The 27,155-nt window shown below is 37.9% G+C and overlaps 1 protein-coding gene across 3 annotated transcripts in view; it reads right to left on the reverse strand.

Annotated features, from left to right (window-relative positions):
• The window catches only part of pcdh11 (protocadherin 11), a 215,139-nt gene that overhangs the window by 64,800 nt on the left and 123,184 nt on the right, over positions 1 to 27,155 (reverse strand). For 2 of the 3 annotated variants that reach the window (XM_056250364.1, XM_056250363.1), the window contains exon 5: positions 25,293 to 25,494. In XM_056250364.1, coding sequence (XP_056106339.1) covers positions 25,293 to 25,494 — 202 coding nt within the window. The remainder of the gene's footprint in view (positions 1 to 25,292; positions 25,495 to 27,155) is intronic. The other variant, XM_056250365.1, reaches the window with a different exon arrangement.

Genomic DNA, 27,155 nt, shown 5'->3' on the forward strand with positions numbered 1-27,155 from the left:
TTTTATATGCAGAACTCCATAGGGAATAGGAAAATATGCTTCCTTATATGCCAAAAATGAATGCTGACTGCATTTTCATCTGATTTTGTAGGACTGTAAGTGATATCAAGTTTCAATATAGAACAAATTGTCTTTTATAAGTGCAGATGCAATGCATCCATACTAATATAGCTGAGACCCACATCTTAGAATGCTAATTTTACTAGACGCGACAGAGATCGAAATAGATTTCTTTGAACAGCTACCTTCAAATCTATGCAAAAAGATCACATTTCTAAAGCATACAAATAGAATATAAAGTCATTTGCGAAATGATACAAAAGTATTCATTTTAACCCCTTCAGAATCACAACAGGCCCACATTGATTAATCTCTATTACAAAAAAAAAAACTCATGCTTGGCTGCCACTTTCGGTGACCTTTTCATTATGTCCAAATGCCGAGTGGAATCAAAATAGGGATCATGATGACATCATAGCACGGATGAACTCTTATTTTTCCCCTGTCTCTAGACGTCATGTTCAAAGGCAAGCCAAAATCCATGTAAGAAGTTTTGTCTCCACACAATTTCTAATCTTGACAGGTGGAGGATTCGGAAAATGGATTGAGTCTGGATTTGGAAGGGAGGTGTGTCAGGCTGTCTCATTCTATTTTTTTCCCTCTCAGCTCTGCACCAATTTCATATTGATGAGCTCGGCACCAACTCAAATTGCATGTCTTCTTTAAACATTTAACCAGCAAAGCGAGCGATCATACTCTTTACTGAAATCCTGCTCAAATCCAAATGCAAATCCCATTGCAATGAATAGATCATAGAGAAAGGATTTCACAAGCAGCATACAAAGAATCATCACTTTTAAGATTGCTACACACACTTTGAGCAGAGTTTGAGAATGTTTCTTAAAGTTGATTATTATATTCATATATGTATATCACTTCTTTGCAAGCGGACTCTTTAGAATACGAGGCTTTAAACATGTTTTGATATTGTGTGGATGAAAAGGATCACGATCACTTTGCAAAAGCAAAAAAAGAGTGTTTTTCTGTGCGATACTCAAGGGAGGCATACATTCAGTCAACAATTATCCTATACTCCTGCCCTATTACACCCCTGCATTGACTTATCCATGGAAGCGATACAGAACGGATCAGTTACTCTCTCTGTAAGTACTGGTTTCAATGAATTATTGGTGTTGTTGCCTATGGTGACATGTAATTATACTTTGTCTTAATTTTTTAGAGAGGTGACAGCTAATTGCTCTGTAATTCTTCAGCTTTTTACTTACGTTGGCACCTTTTTTGAAATATTTAAAGAAATTTCTCAATTTTCTTTAATAAAAAATACAGCATTCATAATATTATTAAGATTTAAAACAACTCGTTTCTGTTTGTATATATTTCAAAATATAATTAAGTGATGGCAAAGCAGACTTTTCTGCATCATTACTCCAGTCTTCAGTTTCACACGATCCTTCAGAAATCATTCTGATTTGCTGCTCAATAAACATTTATTATTATTATTATCAATGTTGAAAACAGCTCTGCTGCTTAATATTTTTGTGGGAACCGTTTAAAAAAAAAAGGATTCTTAGAATAAAAAGTTTAAAAGAGCAACATTTTTTGTAACATTATATGTTTTTAATGTCAATTTTATGCATCCTTGCTGAATTAAAACAAAACAATAATAAAAATCTTACTGACCACAAAATTCTGAAGTTTATAATTATATAAATATAGCCATTCTTGTAATATCTATTCAATGACTGATTCATCAGCCATAACAATGAATAAATTAAAAATCTTCATTTGGGGGGTTTTCCTCGGCAAATACTGATAGATGCAATTAACTGTGATTAATATGATTAATTAAACCACGTATTATAATAAAGTAATGGATTTGATTAACATTTTTTTAATTGACTGACATCCCTACTATTTGCATACCAATGCAAGACAGTTTAATCACGTACGTAACTTGCTGAGATGTTTGCATTTACAATTCTAAGCTGCATTTAAGAGCTTAGAATGAAAAGAGATATGAAAACCCATGCATCCTCTGTGCCAGTCAATCCCATCATCTTGAATGGCCTGAAAGGACACAGCTTAGAAGAGATAATCAAGGAATATATAAAGAAATCTTTTCTGCCCCAAGCCAACCATTGGTCCTTTTGCAAATTCATTTGCAGCCTTCGGAGGGACTTAGCATTATATCTTAAACTCTTCAAGAGATAACCAAATCAAGTGAATGGGGGAGATATGTTTTACTAAACTATTTAATAAACCACGCAATTGTTTTTTAAATAAAAAAAATACTGTAATCCAGTGTGACTTAGTGGCTTCATTGCACAGCACTGTAAGCAATAACCGTGTAACAAGCCTATAAATGAACAGTATATTTGGGTGCGTTATTGCTATGCTATTCCAAAGTATCTCCACATGATTGAAAATGGGTAGTTCGAGCCCAGATACAGAAACTGCATTTATTGGCAGACAGGTAATCGCTCTAATGGGCTATTTCTAGACGATTAAGAGTCATCTTTTGTGTTTTATTCTTATTGGAAAAAGAAAGCAAGGGAACTAACCCAGAGCGGTGCATAAATAATTTTGAAGCGTAAATCACGTCCTTACATGAAACCATGACAGAGTTAAAGAAGAGAGGGGGTTGGAAGCATTGCATCTCTGCAGCAAGAAGCCTCGAATACCCAGAACTATTAGAAAAGGCGGCAATCGCACACCTAATGTATTTGAGGGCAATCCACTTGAGATGGGCTAAATGCCACGCTTGATGCTATATCTTAACTTAATGCTTTGTCAATATTTATTCGCCGCCGTGATGATCGTGAGGTTCTGTAGCTGTGTGTGGTCTTCAGCCTCCTTTAAGTAACGGCTCTCCTGTGGCACATATGTCAATTTGTCTGGTGATTTATGATGTTGACTAACTGAGCTGGTATCACCTAACTCATTCGGAGAGAGGCTGTACGGGATACTTGGCAGGCGTCCACTTTGTAATGGGAAAAGCAGTAGGCAAGCATAACCCTCATGAGGCAGCCAGGAAAGATGAGAAAATAAGTGGGTCAAGCACTAGGCACAAGGGCACGAGGATGGAACAGGACCTATGAAATCAATGCCGCTTTCTTCAAGAGTTGCTTTTGTGGGATATCGAACACTGCAAAATGTGTAGCAGAGCGGCGGCTGACAGGGACGAGGTGATATCCTTTTATATTTAGCTTTGATTATTTCATCCTCTGGTGATGGCTGTCATTTAAACGCATAACAGCCGACAAGGTTCATATTGTCTCCCCCGCCACGCTATTCTTCTCCAGCCCTTGAGCGTGAGGAGTAATCACGGATTCTCTCTGTGTGTAGACTTTGGCGCCACCAGGAACAAAGCTGTGCGTTAGGAGTATCCTGTGATATCCAAAGCACTTTTACACAAAATTCCCACTTTGTTTAATGACACCACGGCGAAGGAACATTTGTGGCTTTAATGGAAAACATTTCCCGAGACAAACCCCATTGCCAAAACGACTCTGTTGTGTATTCTGCACGGATTCCTGAGGTGTCCAGCGAACAGCGAATCTCTCACCTCGCTGACAAGATGTCACTGTTTCAAACAGAAGAACCACATCAGAGACGCAGCATGCTTCTCCCTCGACTTGAAATCATTTATTTATTGCATTCTGGCCATGGGCATATTGCCACTGCTACTCTCAACCCTAAATGTACTGTACTTGTAGCAGTGCCTTAAACATTTCACCGCTTACTACAGGTGTGTTTTCTCAAAGATAAGCTATTTTGCTCTAGGTTAACCTTGTTATCTACCTTACATTGCAGTGTTAGGTTTATCTTGAGTTAGCACTTCCTTTGGTGCCTTTAGGTCTCCCACAGGCAAACGAGAGGATGTCTGGCTCATCAACTGCTTTCTCATTACACTTCTTTTTTAGTAACAATACAACACAATAAAGGATAAGGTAAATTGTAGGGCATTATTAAGCCTAATGAACAATGAATCAATGGAACGGAACAGAGGTGTTCAGAAACGCTCAGAGGGAATTAAATATAGGAGATTTATCCAGACCAGTGCGATACTTTCTAGACTGGCTAGATATGAGAAGTTTCTGATGCAAGCAACAACGCCACAGGGGAATTCCCTGTGAATGAATTATGTGTGCCCAAATTTCAATCATTTTAATGCCAAATTTGGTTTGTCGGTATATACATTTTAACGTTTTTGAAAGAAGTCTCTTACGATTACCAAGGCTGCATTTATTTTGATCAAAAAATGCAATCAAAACAGTAATATTAGTGAATATTATCATATTTTTTTAATTTATCCCTGTGATATAAAAACAGAATTTTCAGCATCAGTATTCCAGTCTGCAGTGTAATATCATCCTTCAGAAATCATTCTAATATGCTGATTTTCTGCTCAAGAAACATTTCTAATTATTATCAATATTAAAAAAGTGTGTGCTGTTTAAAAATTTTTTTGCATCTATTTTTTTCAGTATGCTTTGATGAATAGAAAGTTCAAAAGAACAGCATTTATTTAAAATAAAAATGTCACATTTGATCAAATTAATCCATCCTTGCTGAATAAAATTTCTGTAAAATAAAAGAAATTACATATTTTCAAATATGCAGACCCATTTCTTTATGTATATAATGAGTGTAATATTATAAAGACAACATGCTTCCAAAATTTTAATAATTCGTTTTTATTTTGCCATTGTTCTTAAGCCAAAATACGTGATTCAAAATTTCTGACATACAGTATATTGATCTGATATTAAGTTAAAACCTGATGAAAAACATAATATTCCGGATGCCAATAGAAAAACCAACAACATTTAATCTCTAAACCGGTCTTTTGAAAGCAGAATGAATCAGTAATAAATGTAAAACTGTAAATGTAAAACACTAGAACTTTTCAATGGGCCCCCGAGCATGACCCCAGTTTGAAAACCTCTGCACAAAAGGAATGACACAAATCACAATACAGCACAATTGGGCAAACCAAATATGTGCCACAATTGTTGAGTCAATTTGCCTCTATTTGTCTGATTGCCGATTCAAGTACTGTATGATTTTCCCAATTGTGACTATACTGATGTAATCCATTGAAGAACTCATAGCAATCATAGCTTTAATATTGTGTGTGAAATTAGACTAGAGACACTGCTTCTGCAAGGCCATATGGGATGCAGCACAGCTAGAGGTCTGTATAGATACGAGATGAAAGCATAATATAGAAAATGGGAAAATGCATGAAAAAAAAAATCTAATTTCTATATATCTACGGTTAACCAACTGAGAGCAATACAAAGCAATTGTAGTGCGTTTCGCAATTGCTGCTTCTGTAGAAGCAGCGGGAAAAAAGGATAAAACTGCTAGAAGGAGACGGTTTCCAAGCCCTCTTGCATGATTTTAGTAAATGGTTTAATTTGATATAAATCATCGTCGAGCTAGATGGGGGAATATCTCATTTACAAATTGTGTCCTCATTTGTTAGTGGCACGGCACCTCAATTACCCGCCAAGCAGCTTTTTATTTATTCATGCGCACAAAGTCATGTATTCATGAGGATTAAGCAGAGACTCTCAGAGACTGGCAGCCACAGACAGCATATTTTAACAGAAGGGGAAAATCTGACACAGATTAAACTATAAGTAGATGGGGGAGAATGGAGGACCCGTGGCTTTGTGCATTCATAGGTCAGTGCTTGGTCAGTTTCCCAAACAGCTCCATTCTGAGAAATCATCCTCAGAAAGAAAAGACTTAGGGCACAAACTTGAAAGAATAGGTAATCGAAAAATGAAAATTCAGACATACTTTACTCACCCTCATGTTGTCTCAACCTCCTTTCTTTCCATGGAATGCACAAGGCGATTTTTTGAATTAAGTGAAAGTGAATGGGGACTGAGTGTTTCAGGCTCCAAATGGCAATAAATCAGTGTTTCTTCAATAAAAAACACTACTTATTTAAGGGATAAAAAATAAACATGTTTTCATTTATTTTATTTATTTATAGTACAACAAATGCAAAGTGGTACTTACAACATTGTGCGTTGCTAAAAAAAAAAAATTAAGCCATACTTTAAGTTTGTATGAGAAACAGACAGAAATTTTTGTTGTTTTTCAACAACCTTACGTTTATGAGAGAATAGCATATGATTTGTGAATGAATCATTCGTTTGAGTCTGTTAATGGTTAACAGCTGGAGAGGAAGATCCTCATTGAACAACAGCTATTGTATGACTTCATAAGACTTAAAGTACATGGGTCAAATGGACACTTTTATGATACTTTTGCTTTCTTTTTAAAGCTTGAAAGCTCCAGTCTCCATTCACTGTCAATGCATGGAAAAGAATGAAGTTGAGTAATTGACGACAGCATTCTCATTTTTGGCTGAACTGAGAATAAACCTGGTCATGTGGATTTAAATAAAAAAAAGATGTACTGTATATCCGAATAGGAATGCATCCCTGCTATGCCAGTCTAATGAATTCCCACTGTATTGTACATGCACAGACGAGGGGGAGGTGATGTAGTGACATTGTGTAGGAGAATACGGAGAGTGAATTGGTGTAGCTATTTGTGTGACTGATTTTTATAATAAACCACATGACCGCATTAAAACATACAGTGCAGCTTGAAATGCGCCGCAGGACAAATACTCATTCTTGTTACTTGAAAGCGAGGAACACCAGAATTCTCCATTTGTCTTCCTGGCTCGCACTTCTCATCAGGAAATCCTGGTTATTTTTTTTCTCCAGCCTGTACTCAAACCCACATTAGACACATTTATCAGGATTCAGCAACACCATTATGACAGGCCTTATCAAATTATCTGCCGGCACAACTGGCTGTGAGTGAAGAATTAGAAACACTAACTTCACTGAGGAATGCAATTTGCTTGGATATAGCGTGTCGAATGCTCGCGAGTGTGGCGCGGGGCCCAGTGGAGCGTTAACAGAATGGCCGCTGCATCCTGATTGGCTGTCTGTTGGGACAGATGTCCTCATGTCGCTCCGACTCGAGAGGTGGATGTCCCTGCAAGCCATGACAGATGCTCCGAAAGGTAAAACAGATGGAAGTGACTCGGGGAGCGTGCGGCTATGGGCAGTTAAGTTGAGGAATAATGGGAATAATCAGTCTAAAAAGCAAAAAGCTGCTCATCACCAAGAAGAAAAGGGGTCCGTGTCTATGCATACCCAGACAGCCCGGCAAAGGGACAGACACAACACTCCTGAGAATGATTAAATCGTCTCCCACTGTTCGGCACAGGCAGCTATAATCAGATGCTCTGCTACCCAGTATTTCTCAGACAGGGGAAGAACAGGTGTGCATCATCACACCGGGATCCAAATATGCAAACCAGTTCCCAAGCTCAAGAGTGTTTACCGGTGTTGCTAAGAAATGGAGCGTAAAATGCCTAATTAAATACACCTTGTACACCGTGTTTGCTGAGAATTATAAATTCAAAATACATTTGGCATAATGAAATGCCTACTAGCAATCTTAATAGGATGATTAGTCACAGGACAGGCCAGTTTGAAAAACGTGTGCTTTGATTTAGCACTAAGTAGAACCATAATGCAGCGTTATGCGTCTTTCTGAAAAATCAGCCTGGCTTGGTGGCGTCTGTGCCACGGAAGACGTTACATTACCGATATGAATCTCAGCCGGCTTGTGTTTTTGCTCCTTCAGGTTCTCTCATTATTAACTTATGAAACCCTCTTCACAGGCGAGTTTAAAAATGAGACAGCAATACAGAGCGGGCACATTTCTCTGAAAATAAGGGCCCAGGCATTCATTGGATAAACACAGGACCTGGTTTATGGGTTCTATGTGCGGGTTGCCATTGGAGACACGGTGTCTCTACGAAGACATGCATAATTAACTGAAACTGTAGAGTGTGGAGGTGTAAAAGAGATCTACGAGCTGAAGCGCATCAAGACGTCTATTATCAGTCGAGCATCTCTCGTCATTAGAATGCAAATCTAAAATTTCAAGGACAAAACCCTCATCAACTGGTGCAATAGTCCTCCTCTGTCCTCAAGCTGGGCCCTCACGCCATACATTTGCTCTGTGGTTTGCAAGAGCCTAATGCTGTGTTTTGCTTTCCCGCGTGTGTGTGCCTTAGCATGCCTTGCCTCGTTTGGAGTTGCATTTTTACACTGACAGCAGGTCTGATCATCAATTATTATAGCTCACTGGCTCTGAAATGGCATATCCCCTGGTGTGACACTTGCATCTTTGACCATGGGCATGAGAGAGAGAGACGGAGGAGAGTGAGAGAGTTAGCCCAGAAGAGCAGTGCACCCGCATTGACATCAGGCATCAAAGTGGCAGAGGCGAACGGCCATGCCGCAAGACAACATCTGCCTCCCACTGTGGCCGACTAGTTAAGCCAACTACACAATCAAGGACAAGCTCGGCTCCTCTTTTAAAAACCACTGCAGGCCTCCTGTAAAAAAATCAAACTAAAAGTTTCACCATTTTTAACAGAAAAAAAGAATGTAAAAATGCAACAGTAAAACCTTTTAAAGTGGTTTAATATTAGACATTTTAATAGCTGTGGAAAATTATATTTGATTTTACTATTCGATTCGATTAATGTTTTGGAAGTTAAAAAAAATTTGCTTGTAAGCAATGAATAAATTATTAATTATAAGTTGGACTTAAATAATGTAGTCTACATGTTATACACGTTATTTCATCAGTTTAAAGTACAACAGATTAGTGTTCAAGAAAGTTGGAATATTTATATTATAACATATAGTTATGGGCTATAAAATATGCAGGCACCACATTCATGTACCATACACAATATAAGCAGGCACATAATGAAGTGAAGTGAAGGCCAATTATGGCAAGCCATGCTCGAAATCTCTACATTTAACCCATCCAAGTTAGTGCACACACATTAGGAGCAGTGAGTAGTGAACACACACTGCAAACCGTGGACACACACACCCGGAGCAGTAGATGGGGGTTAGGTGCCTTAAGTCGCAGTCGTTTTCTGCTGGTATTGAGAATCGAACCGGCAAACATTGGGTTACTAGTCCAACTCTCTAACCATTAGGCCACAACCACCCTGAAATTTAAATTTATTCTCAGTAGTAATGCCAATGAGTTGCAACAACTGCTTTTGTATGTAACGTAATTGCATAATTCCATACTGTAGATCTTGATTAAATCATACTGTTTGAACCCATAGTAGCACAGTTAATGATGAGATTTAATCAGCGAACACCAATACAGTCTACCCCCCTTTGACTAGAAAGCAAGAATGTGGTAAATACAGATTTATATACAGTATCTGGTTCAGCATGGGACATTTTACATGGTGTGACAGATGTTGAACAGCTGAAACCCCTGGGAGTTACGACCGCCTGGAATGAGAGCAAATCAATGCAACCAAGCAGGTGTGCAGAAGAATCAGGGCATAGGGACATTCATAGCTGGTCGCTTCTCCGGCTAGTGGTGCACTTTGGTGGCCTGCCTGGACGAATAAGCCGCAAAGTGGCAGGCAACTGCTTGACCCTCCTGGTCCTCCACTGCCTGGAGGTCCCACAGATGTTTGGTAGCAGCAGCATGGCCTGCAAACTTGACCATGGCAAATGTGATGAATGCACCAGTTCTTCTGTGCACAGGCTACGCCTCTGCCAGGCCTCCATGTTCAGTGTCAAGCCCTCAAAATCTCCTGTCATATTTTGTTAGCCCAAACATTTCCTGCCAGGGCAAGTCTAATCCATCCTCTGTGTGTCCCAAATGAAATCCTTTTCCCTCCACTCAGCAAAGCTCCCTTGTTCCCACACTCCATCTGTCTGTGTTACTGGCCCCAAGCTCTTTCTGAAGTCATCCATTTGTTTGAGAATACCAATTTATCAAAGAATCAGTGCTAACATTGATCACTGGACTACAGGGTGCCACCAAGTAATCCGGTTCCTGCATGCACACACACACGCACCTAGATTAGATCCCACTGACCTGTGTGAAGATAAAGGACTAGGAGCTAAAAAAAAAACATTACTTATTCACATTCGATCGGCCTCATATTTGCTGCGTCTCGCTCCTTTCGTTGATAAATTGGAAATAGAGCAAGCTATGTTTTGCTTTGATATAACAATATCACAATATTTCAATTTAACCATCCTAAATGGACCAGATGTCTTATACTGTAGGTAGATCGAAATGCCCTAGTTTACAGAAGAATTTGCACTTTTGATTTCATGAATAAGCAATACACAATTTGAACTAATAACAAAATCTAAAATGGCTTCAACGTGTGTCAAAGCTATGGTTATTAACAAGACATATATATGTATATATAAAAAAAAAATCAATAGAGTTAGTGTCACCAAAAATACAATCTCTAAGATGCTGAGTCTGTTTAGCTCTAAAAGAACGTATTGATGCTGGGTTATTTTGGTCAATAAGCCTATTTGAGGCCCATCTTTATCCTTGGCACTGTCTGCATAAGAAAAATGAGAAAGAGGTGAGGACATGCATTTTAATCAATTCGCTGTGGCATATTTTAGAGACCCACTTCTCTGTGTAGACACAATTGTCCTAACATTAGATGCTGGTAAGTAATCACGCATAATTTGAGTTCAAATATCATATATAAATAATATAAAATACTCTTAATTTGGGCTCTTGAAGCAAATGTCCTCAAATTAATGTTTTATTAGCATTGCGAAAACAAATAAATCACGGGAATAAAAATGAAGGTTAAGCTGAATAAAAAAACGGTGATATGTTTTTTTTTTATAATTTAATAGTGCAACATAACTCCTGCCTAATACATGCTGTTGGTCCTCCACATGCTGTCAAAACAGCGATGACCCGCCGAGGCATGGACTCTACAAGACCCCTGAAGCTGTCCTGTGGTATTTGGCACCAAGCTGTTAGCAAGCAGATCTTTCTGTAGGATGTGAGGTGCAGCTGTCATGGATCAAACTTGTTGGTCCAGCTCATTCCACAGATGCTCAATTTAAAATGAGATCTGGGGAATTTGGAGGACAGGGCAACACCTTGAACTCTTCATCATGTTCCTTCATTACAATTGGTTCATGTGTTCATGACATCAAGACTAGATTATTGTAATGCTCTACTGGGTGGTTGCCCTGCACGCTTAATAAACAAACTACAGCTAGTTCAAAACGCAGCAGCTCGAGTTCTTACCAGAACCAGGAAATATGACCATATTAGCCCGGTTCTGTCAACACTGCATTGGCTCCCTATTAAACATCGTATCAATTTTAAAATATTGTTGATTACTTACAAAGCACTAAATGGTTTAGCTCCGCAGTACTTGAGCGAGCTTTTAAAGCATTATAGTCCTTCACGTCTATTGCGATCTCAAAATTCCGGCCAGTTGATAATACCTAGAATATCAAAATCGACTGCTGGCGGTAGATCCTTTTCCTATTTAGCACCAAAACTTTGGAACAGTCTTCCTACCATTGTCCGGGAAGCAGACACACTCTGTCAGTTCAAAGCTAGACTAAAAACACATCTCTTTGACCTAGCATACACATAATACATTATAGACTTCTATAATTCAATATTAGGCTGCATAGATTAGGTCAGCCGGAACTGGGAACACTTCCCTTAAATCCAGATGTACTCGTTACATCATAAGAAGAATGGCATCTACGCTAATTTTAGTGTCTTTGTTTATCCCGAGGTTTTCCCGCAGCCTGCCGGATCCAGGCCGTATCCAGATCTGACGAAGGAGCTTCGCCTGGACCCGATGACAATGCAGTGCTGAAGTGTCAACTATCCTCTCCCTATGGAGGATCCCTTTCCCACTCTACAGATAAAGCGTTGTTGAAAATCCGGTTCGCGTAACCCGAAGTGATAAAATAAAACTAAATTCTTTATCTAATGTATAGGCAAGACAAGTAGTTTGTTTAGGCATGGTTTGTAGGGAAATTACAAACCTGCGCACATATATTCAAACGAATATAACTATAGAATCAATTCTTAATGCGCAAGTGAACGCATGTGAACACCATCAGGTCACAGGTTCGTCTGTTTAGAAAGAACGCCGTCGTTTTAGTGGCCCCTAATTTGATAACAAATGATAATTTTGCTGGAAGCGAATCAATCAAAACTAACTTTAGCTGGAAATAACATTATTCAAAAAATCGCTATAAAGCCAAAACAATCTCTGTTACCGTAAATTGTATGTTTATCTCTGTAAAGCTGCTTTGAAACAATCTACATTGTTAAAAGCGCTATATAAATGAAGATGACTTGACTTGACTTCATGTTCCTCAAACAATTCTTGGACAATGTGTGCAATGTGTCAGGGTGCATTATCCCTGCACTTCTACCAGGGAACACCATTGTCATGAAGGGGTGTACCTGGTCTGCAACAATGTTTACCTAAGTGGCACATGTCAAATTTATGTCCACATGAATGGCCAGACCCTGGGTGTCCCAGCAGAACATTTCCCAGAGCATCACACTCCCTCCATCAGCTTGTCGTTGTCCCACAGTGCATCCTGGTGCCATCACTTCTCCAGGTGAATGACGCACATGTACACGGCCGTCCACGTGATGTAAAAGAAAACGGGACTCATCCGACCAGGCAACCTTCTTCCACTGCTCCAAGGTCCAGTTCCGATGCTTGTCTGCCCATTGTAGGAGTATTCAGCGGTGGACAGGGGTCATCATAGGTATTCTGATCGGTCTGCGGATACGTAGCACCATACGCAGGAGTGCAATGATCAACAATATTCACTTCAACCGTGACTGGTCATAATGTTTTGGCTCATCAGTGTATATTTAGTCTGAATAAAATGCACTAGACTATTCCATTCTACAGTTTTTTTTTAAGAACCAATCCAAAGGTTTTTAGGATGTACTGTTTGTATAAGAGACCAACATTCTTGTCAAAGCTATCTATAACAAATGGCATTAATAAATCATCAATATATACATTTTTCAGTGGCTTTCTGTGTTTTCCTGCTGCCCCTGAATGGGGAAGCAGGTTTGGCTGTTCGTAATATCCCTTGTATGTCGAATTGAGCAGGCTGGATTCTGTACACGTCAAGGAGGTGAGTGTTTCTGAAGGATGATAGACTTCTAACAAAATGCATTTGATTGATGGAACTGGAGTCTGCAGTTCTGGTTCTGTTCACAAAGTGAATCAAGACCATGAAAAATTGATGTGTATCCAAGACATATATCCTGGCATTTTAATGCTTTGATAATGAGCTGCTCTACATATTTCTCTGGCAACCATACATGAAAGTGGCCACTGAAATCATGCCATTTGGGAGAAACCTAATCAAAATGACATTTAGATGATGAAGCCTCAAAGTGTCATGAACAGAAGTGCCTTTGCAGTCCGTGTTCCAGTCATGATTGGTCTATCACATTTCTTAATATGCTATAAGAACAAACATTAGGTCTAAAAGTCGAATATTTCCTATAACAGTGCTATAATTATTTAGTCAATTACCATTATTATTTTTGTTATGAATTTTTTTATTGATGGGCCCATTTTGGTTTATTTTTTATTTTTGGAATTGTATGAAAAAAAAAAAATCAATCAATTAACCAACCAACCAACCAATCTTTATATAATAATAATTAGTAGTATTATTATTAAGTATAGTCCATATTTTAAAAATAACTATAAATTTGAAATATACATATATTTAAGCAAAAAAAAAAAATTTGAAATACTAAAAAAGGTCAATCATTCTCTCACGCTACCATTTATGATGACAAATGATAAATCCATTTATTCTGCGAGTTGTGTAGAAAAATACCCACAAAAGTCTGTTGTTATGTGCCAAGAAATGTTTTAAACAAATTTGTCCAGCTATGTGAGATGTTATAAAAAAGCTATCCTATTAGTTGTTGAAGTTTACTTTGAAAGTCAGGTCCAACCTTCAGAAAATTCTCCACTATCAAACCTGTCGATTCTGAAAGCCTGTGGATTACTCCTATTGCAGAGGGCGCATGCATATTTAATTATCTGTTAGTTTGTAAATCTGTATTTCTTTCAGTCTTCATTTTTTTTCAAGGGCAGGTGATTTTGATTTTCACAATCACACTACTTGTCAGAAAAATGAGACACATCGACTTGATAGCCAGTTGTTAGCAAGTGCTTTTGAGCTCGGTGTTTGAAGTTCCCCCACAGAGTTCCGAATAGTTTATCCGGAGATGCAATCAAATGTGACAGCTATTGATCCATCTTCCAAATCAGACATGAGACTTACTGAACATGTTAACAAGCACCAGATAGCTGTTTTAATTGTCAGACCCTTTGAAATCCCAGTCAGAGAGTTCTGCGGTGGTTTTCATGCAGTACTTGTGTTCATACAGAAAGTGCTTCATATGAGCCAATAATGTCCAGAAGGACATATTCTTGACTGTTGGACTAATAATATTTTGGCAGGAAATTTTATCGGCAAAAGGTGTCTTCTTCTCATTAAACAGTTATTTAATCCCCTTTATTAATTGTAATTAAAAAGTTAATCTGACGATTTCAAACCAATAAATGGTTATGGAAATTTGCTCTGTGTACTCAAACTAGCAGAATATTTTGAAGACACAGACCGAATGAACACATACACTAACATTTGAACATTTCAAATTATATAAATTAACCTTATAAATTAATTAATAATAAAATGCTGTAAAAGTATGTATATTTATTTATGTATTTATTTATTTATTTTTGCCCTATTCCCCAGTAGCACAACAGCTGCTTTATACACTGTTTTTGGAGCTTTCTTGCATGACACATTTCTAACTCTTCAAGGGAAACAAAGGAGATTTTAGAGCTTTGACTTGACTTTCCAGATCAATACATTGTCTCCTCAAGACAACTATCAATGGCATTTGAAGTAGACTAAACACAGGTTCCCCTCAATATCAGCTCAAAGAGTGAACTCTTTCCCAAATCCCTGTTGGCTATGATGGATAAACAGATGAAACCAATCAAATCCCACCTGACCAGACCCAGACATAAAATGGGCAAAGACGGGAGAAAAAAAGGTAAAAACTGGCACAAGTAAAATGTGTAGATTCATATTGGCGCTAGTTTAATTTAACTCTGGCTTAATGCAGCAGCTGGAAATAGGTTTCAAAACCCTGCAGCAAAAAATCAGATATTTGTTTGGTTTGAGAGAAGCCAACTTTGCAAATATGGTTTGGTTCAAATGACTGTCCTAATATGATTACTGGTGTCCCGTGGAAGGCCTTTAACAAACATGCAAGCAAAAAAAGAAAAAAAAGAAAAATAAAATAGAAGAAGCTTTTTCATCTCAGTCTTTTCATTTCGCGTCTGTTTTTATTCCTTTTAAACTCAAGCATTCATGCATGCTGGGCCGAGGATGAGATGACATGCTATGATGGTTGAAATACAGGCACTGCTTTGATGCAGTTGTCATATTACAACTTTAAGATATTATGCCTAAATCAGTCAGAGTATTGCTATTACAATAAAAAGGAACAAGAGCTAAAACTGCTTTTCAGGCCGTCTCAAAATCAACCAGAGGCTCGCAGTCAGTCACTGACATATGGTTTCATCTGAAGCACAGGTTTTCATCCACAGCGTCACTCTTTATACTAAACCTTGATGTAATATGCAGAAATTGAAACAGTTTCAGATTTGTAGCCTTTTTCCCTGTTGGTAATTATCAATCATTTCTGGACGTGAGACAGCTCTGAACCTATAAAAAGTCACAATTTGGAGTAAAAAAAAGGGGGATGATTATAATAGGGTAAAGGAGAACATAATGTAGTGTAATATATTCATTACCGATAGCTGAATAAAATAATAGACAGCCTGATTTGATTGAATGAACATGCAGCATCCCATCACTTATGCAATGTTTATAACATTGTTTTACATGTTCCGCTTGAGATTATCGGAAAAGGCCAACCCAGCATCTGTTTACACCACTAACAGCAATAACAGCTATGCTCTGCCTATGTGAAAGAGTGAGAGAGCGTTTAATATCTTAGGCTAAACCAAGTCCATGCATGTTTCTGTTCTAAACACTGCAGTGGAAAACAATAACAAAAATTACCCATGAATGCACTTAGGGAAAGTATATACTGTACATTAAAGCTCTTACTAAAAGTGTATGGATGTTGTTAAAACTGTAATCTTATTATATTTAGAATGAATAAAATGGATTGGTTTATTTGAATTTTGTTATTTTTTTTATACCAGATTATATATTAGGAAGGCAAGACATAAGCTGGTCACATGAGGCCATATGCTTCACATCAGGAAATCTCTTTACTAATGACACGGCGGCACCATGCTTTTAGCTGGAGAAATGGAGACTCCCCGAGACTAAATCTGTTAGACTGCACTATAGACGCATGAGAAAATCTTTACATTCGAAAGCAAAACGAACTTCATGAAGGCAATTGATAAGGTATATGTCTTCATTAATCTAGTCTCATTCAGGAGCAAATCTATGAATGTGGCATTAAGACATCTATTCAGTATTTTTTTTGTCCTTCAAATTAAAGGTTCTAGACAGAAATATGAAAAGAAAAAACTTTTGTAAATAGTATTATTTTACACTACCCTTCAAAAGAGGTAAAGTACGATTTTAAATAATAATGATTATAATCATAATATACTTTTTATTCAGCAAAATTCAGATTCATTAAATAGATCAAAAGTGACAGAAGTCATTTGTAACATAAATATCAACTATTTCAAATAAAGGCTGTTCATTGAAGAAAAGAAAATGATCACAATTTCTACAAATATATTCTAAATGTTTAAAAAAATTGATTATACTAATTACTAAGAAATGTTTCTTGAGCAGATAATTAGCATAGTATAATGATTTCTAAAAGATCATGTGACAACTGAAGACTGGAGTGATATATAGTGACAATATTATGGTTTTTACTGTATTTTCGATCAAATGCAGCCTTAGCGAGCATTAGAAACATCTTTAAAAAAAAATAATTAAGTACCAACCAACGGTAGTGTACTGTACATGTACTGTAGAGGGTTGCTTCATGAGGGCAGAATAAACTTGCGATCTTGGTAGCCCAACCACCATTGGACATTTTTCACTTTCAGAATAAATTAGTAATAGCTAACCATCATCGTGATTACGAGAAAGCCTTTGACTCAGTAGACCACGACCGACTAGCAGCTCTATTAAAAGAATTGGGACTAGATAAAAACGACACCAACTTCATCATTGCTCTTTATTGGAAGCAAACAGCCCAACTCCGATATGACAACGAACTGACAGACCCAACACCAATACAAAAAGGTGTACGACAAGGCTGCCCACTGTCACCGATTCTTTTCAACATCTACTCGGAGCAGATTTTTGATCGAACACTAGCAGACAAAAACATTGGTATTAAAGTCAATGGACAATACATCAATAACATCAGATATGCCGACGACACTGCACTGCTGGCCGATTCGGAACAAGATCTACAACATATCTTGGACGAAGTTGCCACAGAAAGTCAAATATGGGGCCTACGAATTAACAAAAAGAAAACTAAGGTTATGAAGGTCAGCCGAACTTTAAGCGAAACAACAATCAAGCTGGGCAGCGAAAAATTGGAACAAGTACACCGATTCAAATACCTTGGTGTAATCATTGACGATCAGCTGAACCATGAAGTCGAAATCAAGAGCAGAATTGAACAAGCACGGCAAGCATTTATTAAATGGAAAACACTCCTTGCAGACCGCAACTTGAGTACACCACTGAAACTGCGCACACTGAAATGTTACATCTGGTCAATTTTGCTGTACGGAGTAGAGACGTGGACACTAACAACAACAGCAACAAAAAAGCTCGAAGCTTTCGAAATGTGGCTGTATCGAAGAATGCTGAAAATCCCATGGACAGCCAAAACCACCAATACACAAGTTCTGCAGGACATGGGCACTGACAGGCAACTGCTGAAGACCATCATTAGCAGGAAGTGTCACTACTTAGGCCACATTGCCCGAAACGACCACAAATACCAGCTATTAAAGCAAATCCTACAAGGAAAAATCGAAGGGAAAAAACGACCAGGACGGCCAAAAACAACATGGCTAAGTAACATCAAAACATGGCTACAATTAACAACAGCACAAACTCTACACGCCGTGCTAGACCGAGACCAATATCATCGTGAAGTCGCATACGCCGTTAGGCAGCACTAAAGAAGAGAAGAAGCTAACCATAAATAGCATTTTTCTACAATGGCCATATCAGCTAGCACAACGTATACAAAAGAAAATATTGACGATAGCTAGTTCCCAAGCATCTTCATTGGCTGCTCTTATAGTCATTTGGTGGCCATACAACACATAATGCAATTGCTACCAGTTTTCCAAAAGTAAAACGTCTGTGAGGGTTCTTAAAGACGTACATCAACACACACCACAATGCTGCATGAGTATATATCTATAAATAACCCGTATGTAATTAATCTGACTTATTTGGAAGGAAACAATGTGACTCATGCAATTATGAAGCACACCATTACGGCAAATTAGCTTTGTTTTCACCTCTTTCAAAGACTCAGCAAGGCAAGATAATATAATTGTATATTACCCATCATATTTCCAAACAATCCATTCACAACCAGAAAAAAAGAATTTATGATCAAATTTCCTGAGTTTGTTTGCTTGACAAAGACGTAACCACCTGGATTCGACGGCGGCGCTGATCACGAACATACACTTTAATGCATAATACTGTTTGATGTTAAGTACAAAGGTTTGGCCGCCTGAAGGGACAGTGAAGATTTAAAAAATGTTAATTGTATGAGAAGTTCCCTTTTCCCTCTGCCAGCTGTTCGGGAGGAGGGAAGCAAAGGGTGGTGGCAGAGAGACAACAACATCCATGCTAATTCGGCGAACAGCAGAAACGAGTTTTTAGCCAACCGGCCAGAGGCCGTGGCAAATTTGAGCCGCTCAGAGCACAGTGTGGCGAAAATGAGCAAACTACACTGGTGACCGTCTGATAAAGAGAGCCTGAGGAGGCAAAGCAAAAAGGAGCCATAAAACGAATTGCCTCCTGCCTCATAAATAACAGTAACATAAATGTCACATGAACTTTATTTCGAAAGCGGGCGGTCTAATAAAGATGCTGTTTTAAAAAAGGAGCGGAGAAATACATTGTCATAAGGTGGCCGTATCCTCTGCTTTTCCACCTGTTATTACTCAAGCCGAGATGACACGCGAGACCGTGTCACGCCACCTTTTCGCGCGTAAACCTGCTTCACGTCACCTATTTCCCTGGGTCTGCCACCGGTACTCTGTTCTTTCTCTCAATCCCCCTTCGTCTTGCTCTCTCTCTCTCTCTCTCTCTTGTTCTCACTCTTTTCAAATTGAGACGACAAGATAAGCGATTGCCACAGCTACAGCTGCCTGCTGCTCATTGATAAAACCATATCTAATCCGTCTTGGGCTCCCTACGCCTCCGATGCACTCCTCTCACAGTCTCAGAGTCTGTCAACAGAGAGGGGATCTATCTCTCTTTTTGAACTCTTAACCACGGCATCAGCTTTTATCAGTGAACTTTTGGGCTAAGAAACGGGGACCGAATGAGACAGTTGGCTTCTTTCCTCGTCGAGAGCACGCTGGGGGTCCCGCCATGCTCGAGGGGACGGCGTCAGCCTTTTCTCTTCTGCTTTACGCCATCTCGACCCTCCGCACCACTCTTCTGCTGATTATATATAAATGATATGATTTTGTTATCAACAGCAAATAATCTTGGGATAAAAGTTCATGATGTATTTTTTATTTTAAGCAACGTTGGATTGCTCATGTTTATTCATGATGAGACTGTCAGTTTGGAAGCTTTCAGGTTTTTCAGCTCGTGCTTTGACAATAGAATAAATGATCGATTTTTTGCGCAAAGAATGGTTTGCTTGAACGGATGAAGTTGAAGTGAAAAGAAACAGTGCGATAAGAATATTGACTTCAGAATTCCCTCTTGTATTTCTTGGTATCATTTGCTGTCTGTTGTAAATGAATTACCTGGCAGCAATTTAGCCTCCAGATAGAAAAAAAAAAAAAAAAAAAAGGAATGTCCACTTTGCCAATTAACCCAGTTCCCAAATGACACGAACGTCGTGCTCCCATTTACAAGGCTGATTTTATGAAGTCGAAGATGCATCCATTGCAGAATATTAATGAGCCACAGAGCAATCACTTAGCATATGCAAATCACTGCTAGTGTTAGTTTGTTCCTTTCTACAGGATGATATGCACAGAAGCAGCCCATTATCCAGCCTGTTGTTATCTCTCAGTGTATGAAATAAATAGTAAAAGAGGTCATATATGAAATTATTCATTTGTGGACTGTTGTATACAAGCCTACATATTACATCTTATACTATAACATCTTTGAACATCAAAAAAGTATTACTTAGGGACACCAAGTTATTTTGCAGGCTAACTACCAAGTTAGGGAGTAACTAACTAAAAATGATATTTTCCAATAAGTAGTGATGTGGTGTGACAAAATGCTATTTTGATGTCATAATATTTTGCACTTGGCAAATGAGGCAATAATCAATGTTTTACAAGAATATGTCTCTATTAAAGGGTTAGTTTAATAGAACTTTTAATATCCAAAAATGAAAAATCTGTCATTAACTATTCACCCTTGTGTAGTTCCAAACCCGAGCTATCGGCTCTGACGCAACTTGAGATTTTTCTGATCAACACACATACATAGAGAACATCACGTAAGGTACAGAAGCTCAAACTTGCTTGCTTGATGCGCAAAAACAAACATAATTGGTTCTCACAAATCAACAAGGTATGTTTGAGCTCCTGTTGACAATATTTAATATGCTCTATTTATTTGTGTTGATCAATGTTTATATGCAAATAAAAGCCTAAATTAAATCTTAATTGAATCACCAATGGTGTCTTTTCAAAAGACTTGGACTAAACAGCTTGATTCATATGGATATATTTTATGATTTCTTAATAAACTTTTTGAAGCATGAATGTGCAATGGCTTTCAATGGAGGGAGATACATCTTCATTGTGTTTCAAGGATGATCAAAAAGTATTATGCACAGAAAACATTTTCTTAACCTAAACTTCATTTACTGTATTTGTCCAATTGATTTGAATTGGAAAGTTATCTCAACTTTTGGGAGTAAGTAAAACTCAAAAAAGCCCATGTAAAAATAAATAAATAAATAAATATATATATATATATATATATATATATATTATCCATATATATATATATATATATATATATATTATCCAGTTTATCGCTTACGATCGGTAATAGTTGATAAATTAAACTTTTCCCAAAACCTGTCGGGAGTAGGGCCACAACATCACCTCCATTCAAAATGTTTAACGAACACTCTTCTTGTTTGGGCTTCACTTTGCAAATGCCGGGAATATTCTCCACAACAGAGCGAATTGCATCCCGTGTCTCCATATCCGTGGTCGTTTTCGATTTCCCTAACCTAAAATTCAATCTTAAACTCGGTGCTTAGCGTCTACGTCACGGCTCTCAGCCCGCCCTCTGTTCGTTGATTGGCCGGCTGCTTTCAGGCCGGAGGAAAACTGAGAGACATCAGAGAATGTCTAATATGCTGATTTCACACAGCCGCCATTTTGAAATCGAAAGCGAGGCTCCGGTGGGAAGAACCCCGGAAGTACAGATAGACAACAATGCATTGGATTACCAACCTGAAGCTGCTGCCGCGATTTACACTATTGGATGTTAAATCCAATATAGGATATGTCTATAGTTCCTTCCTGTTTCTTTTTTTACGTTCTGAATTATATATATATATATAAAAAAAAATATTTATAAATGAATTTCACTGTATATAGTCTAAAGTATGAAAGAAATGTATGTACATTTTTAGAATAACTCATTTCTATATTAAACACAACAATATGCCATCGCATTCGCGACTCTCCTATGATTAAAGGCGACACTTCCGGTTTTCTTCCCACCGGAGCCATTTCAAAATGGTGGCTGCGTGAAATCAGCGTATTGAATAGAATTGGCAGTGTCTAGTTACTTCCGGTTTCTGGACTGGCTGCAGTAACACGTCTCTGTCCATGCGGGGGGGCTCGCAGGCGAGTGCAGAATGAATGGGAGTCTATGGGGTTTCACCCCCAGAAATCCACTTTTCTCAGGATGTAATTTTTTGTCAAGTAATTTGAAAGTTGCATTCAAAAGGGAGGGCTAAGATAATACACTCAGCTGAAAAATTGCATTTTTAAGTTCACTTATCTGTTCTAAAAATCCGTTCAAAAATGTGATGACGTCACATAATAGCAGAATGCTAGCGTGTTCCGGCCAACAACGGCCTAACCTGTAAGAAATCGAAAGGACATAAGTACTCATTCATTCGACTTTTGGCCTAAAATCTATATTGAATTTGCTGAATCAACAATAAAATCGATGTTGATTCAACGACAAGCAGGAGAAAGAGATACATTTAGCCGTTTAGCTCCATAGACTCCCATTCATTCTGCACTCGCCCGCGATCACCTCCAGTGGAATTCTAATGGAACTGCAACCAATATGATACACAACGGGGCTAATAGGAAGTGCCAAGGCTCTCCGTTAGACGGGCTCTGGAGACATGTCAATGTCTCAGACTGAGTACAGAAGCGAACTGAAATAGAGCGGAAGTACGAAGTCTGACGCAGTCAGGCTAGAACCAACCCTTGAAATCACTTTTTTGGATTCAGGTTCATCTGGATTCAGGTTCATCTGGACAGTTCATTTTATTGAACTGACTCAAAATCAATTCAGTGATTCAGTTGAATCATCACTCAGTGTTGTTCTTAAATCTCCTACAAGCCATTTCACATCTTCATTTTTGCAGTGCAATAAATATTTAGTTTGTAAATACTGCTTTTTATCACCATGTTTTTAATTCACTTGTATAAATAAAGAGTTAAGTTTTATTAGCTTACTGTTTAGTGCAAATTTACATGTAATTATTTTAATTCTGTCACTCTAATAACCTTATTGTTTCAGAGAAATAATGCTCATTTAAACATTAATATAATCAGATAATTAAATAATTATGTAAACACCTCCTTATTTAATTTAATGTAGCTAGCTACCTTTTGCCAGTTGCTAAAGAGTAGCTTGACTCTATACGTATATAGTCAAGCTATACTCAAGCTACTGTGTGTGTGTGTGTGTGTGTGTGTGTGTGGGTGTGCGTGTGCCTGTGTACGTGTGTGCGCGCGCGCGCGTGTGTGTGTGTGTAAAAATGGGTGCCATGCATAGAATGACGATAGTATATGTACAGTTCATTAGACGTACACATTAATATGAAAAACAGGGATATAAATGCATGGATACAGCCCAGTTTGGGAGAACATGTTGCATTATCATAGACAGCAGGCCGGTTCAACAACAGCTAATCTAAGAGCAAAGACTGGCCATCATGTGTATGTAAATAGCTTGGCAGGGTGAAGAAAGCTGAAGAAATGCATTCATTCTTACACAACACTGTGAGTGTCACAGCTCTGCTGCAGTGCACAATGCAAAGACATGTGTGTATCAGTCAGAGATGCTATCGTCTCATTTATGGACCAGACAGAGAGGATACCTGCAGGTGTATGCAAGCCATTTCACTCCTGTGCTTTTTTTTCTTCAAACTTGTGTTGCCTCAAAAAACATGAATAAAGTTATGGAAATCCACTGATTTTATTGATGTGTAAGCCAGAAAGAGATGAAGAGATTTGTGTTGATCACAGTCTCCCCACAGTTTCCTGATGATGATGCTGAAATGAACCCTGGAATCAAAGGATCCACCAGCCGCACTGGACCGTCCTACGTTTTTTCTGAGACACAAGGCCTTTACATCCCAGGGTTACGGCAAGAATCAAACACAAAGACCACTTTATATGCTGCATGATGAAGAAGATCTACCGAGCTTACATTCACAAAGAGCAGTCGGTCATACTAATGGCCGTGCGATATAGACAGTAGCCCAGCAGTAAATACTAACCAGCTCTTTTGCGCCTCATTAAACAATAACAACTTGAGCAAATAAACACCCTCCCTAAACATGCATTATTTGCTCTGCAAAGCACTACTGCAGAGGGCAGCATAATGTTCACTTAGCAGCAATGTGCCCTATAAACATACACATTTCTATTCTTGCACCAGTGCAGATGGAAAACCAATCCTCAGAGAAGACAGAAAAAAATAAACGTTGGCGAAAAATAGAGATTTCTTGGATATAAATAGATATAAATGAATGGTCAGATTTGAACCGGAATAGATGTCAATTGATTTGAAGTATGGAACTCAAAACTCGTACTGATTCATACGCAAGATAAGAACTTAAATGGAGAGTTCAGGTTCATAGCGGCTATGTTATTTTTCTGTCTTGTTTTTGAGTTAAAAAAAAGAAAAGTGATAAAACAGTCAGATATATGGAGATATATTATACGGGTATATATTTTATATGTTTACATGCATTCATACATATACACTAGTTCAAACGTTTGAGGTCAGTAAGGAGGCAAGGAGGCATTAAACTGATCAAAAATGAGAGTAAAGAAATCTATAATGTTACAAAAGTTTTCAAATACAGTAGTCAACATTTGAAATGCATCAAAAAAGTTAATCAAAGTTGTCCTAAGACAAAATTCATGTATAGCTTTGAAAGGTTTTGATCCACTTTAAATGTTGACTACTGTATATCTTGAACATTTAAACTTTCTATTCATCAAATGAAAAACAGGAACAGTTTCCACAAAAATATTAAGCAGACCATTGTTGTCAAACTTAAGAAGTAAGAAAATGTTAACTTAATGTAAGAAGTAAGATAAAAGTAAGAAATGTTTCTCGAGTATCAAATCATCATATCAGAATGATTTCTGAAGGATCATGAACACTGTCTTAAATAGACACTGAAGACTGGAGTAATGATTTTGAAAATACAGATTCGCCATCACAGGAAAACATTACATTTTAAAATATGTTCAAATAAAAACAGTAATTTTAATTGTGATCAAATAAATTCAGCCTTGGTGAGCATAAGAGACTTTTTACTTTCTTTTTTTTTTTTTACATAAAAAAAAATGACCGAACTCAAACATTTGAACTAGTGTACAGGCCTGAGAAATATGTGACAACCATCTGAATGTGTTCATAGATGAAGAATTAAAAAAACATGCTAAAAACATTGCTTAGCAATTCATCAACCTTGGAGGCCATTCGCAGTACAGTGACCTCCTCTTCCTTTTGCCTGCTCAGCTGCTGAAAAAGTGCTGGTAAAGGACAGCGGTCAGTACTTACTGGACTCGGGGTCGGAGTTGCCGTCACCCTCGGTGCGGCTGTTCGGTGAGGTCTGTTCATAGTACTCTTCCTGAGGGAAGCCCAAGGGCAGAGGCTGGGTGGTGCTGGCACCGCTGTTGGGCTCCTGCTCTCCAAGCCCGCTGTCACTGCAGCTCTCCTGAGAGCCGTCCGGGAGGTGAAAGGTCACGCGGCGTTGGGTCTGCTAAAATACACACACACAAACACAACGCATTCAAGCTGAGCAGGCAATGGCTTTAGGCTTTCAGCCAGGAACAGGAGACTTCATTTTAAATATTTGTTCCTGTGCATCAGGATGGCAGCTGTAAGTGTTATTGAACGAAACACATATTTGATCATTTTATAATATCTTAATCATCGTAAAAACAGAAAACAAGACATTGTCACTTTAAAGCAGGGTTATTTTTATAAAAAAAACTAAAACTAAACAAAACTAAAACTGAAACGATAAAAAAAAAAAACATTTTCGTTACATGACAAATAAAATGAACATTAACTGAAAACAGTATATATATATAAAAAAAATTAGACTTATTTTATTTCAAAATTAAAAATTAAAATACTAAAATATTTAGAAGATACTAAAATAGCACTGCCTTACATTTTTTAGCACATGAAGCACATTTTTCGATTACCTGAAACACACTTTTTTAGAGTGTACTGTGCTGATGCCAAAGTTATTATTTTGCCAAGTATAATTTGGAGGAATAAAGAAAATCAAATAAACAAAGTTATGAGATGACTGTCAGCAAGAATGGGAAAGTATCATTTGATCCATTTTAATAAAACTGTTCCCATCAATTCTTGAGACACCGGTTATACTCGGCTGCTCTGCCAGGAGAATGTGTCTGAATATTCCAGCCTCGGTTTCTCCCTCTAAGCATTGTGTTTCTGATTGATAGAGACTGCCCACTGTCATGCAAACTAGTGATTCTTTTTCGCAAGGCTCCACTGCTTTCGACCCACTGGCCCAATTTAGACGGAGGAGGAGGATGTGGATCAAGTAGCTTTAACCAGGCAGATCTGGGAACACTATGTAGATTTTCTTGTTCAAAAGAGGGGAACCTCTGTCTCTTTGGGGCTGATATTGGTATGTAAGGTGACCTTTTGGCAGTCTCTTAATTTGCTGGCGGTAAGAAGATGGCCACGGGCAAGCACAGCCTTTACAGGAATCCATATAAAACAGGGCACCTTTATCTTCTTCATCATCTAATATCACATTAGACTGTAATAAGCCAATATCAATTTATTTGCTTTTTCATATTTATTTCTTGGAAAGCCAGTGACATTATTATAGCCAAAATGAAAGGCAAAGCAATTGAATTCAAATTTACTGCAAAGAATAAAAGCAATGACACTGAGATACTGATGTGATTGTGTTTGTTTTATTTATCTATTTTGAGCATTTCATTTATATAAGTATTCATACTTGAAGGGAAATAATATAGCCTACCTAATATGCGCTACCAGTTAACTTGCTCCATATTCTTTCTATTAAAACACCAAACGTGGATGCAAGAAAATACATTTGGAATTAAAAACAAAAATACACACGCAGAACAAATGTTATATTCTTGAAGCAATGTTTAAAGAAATCAAAAATCAAAAGTTAATCATAAGCACATGCTCAATATGCTCTAGGGAATTTAAACCAGCCTTTTTTAGAAGCTTTTCTTCTGTCACTATGATACACAAATAAAGGCCTTATTGTGAGTTAAAAATGCAGGGAAAAAAAAACACATATTGGCGCAAATAAAGAGCATGTGTTTCCAAAAACAAAATACACATCTCCAAACTGCTCTATTTAAGACTATTGGTGAGTTGACAAAACTAAATCCTTATGGT

The sequence above is a fragment of the Rhinichthys klamathensis genome, unplaced genomic scaffold (assembly GCF_029890125.1).
Source record: "Rhinichthys klamathensis goyatoka isolate OS25496 unplaced genomic scaffold, OSU_Roscu_1.1 h1tg000068l_1, whole genome shotgun sequence".
Taxonomy (NCBI): Eukaryota; Metazoa; Chordata; class Actinopteri; order Cypriniformes; family Leuciscidae; genus Rhinichthys; species Rhinichthys klamathensis.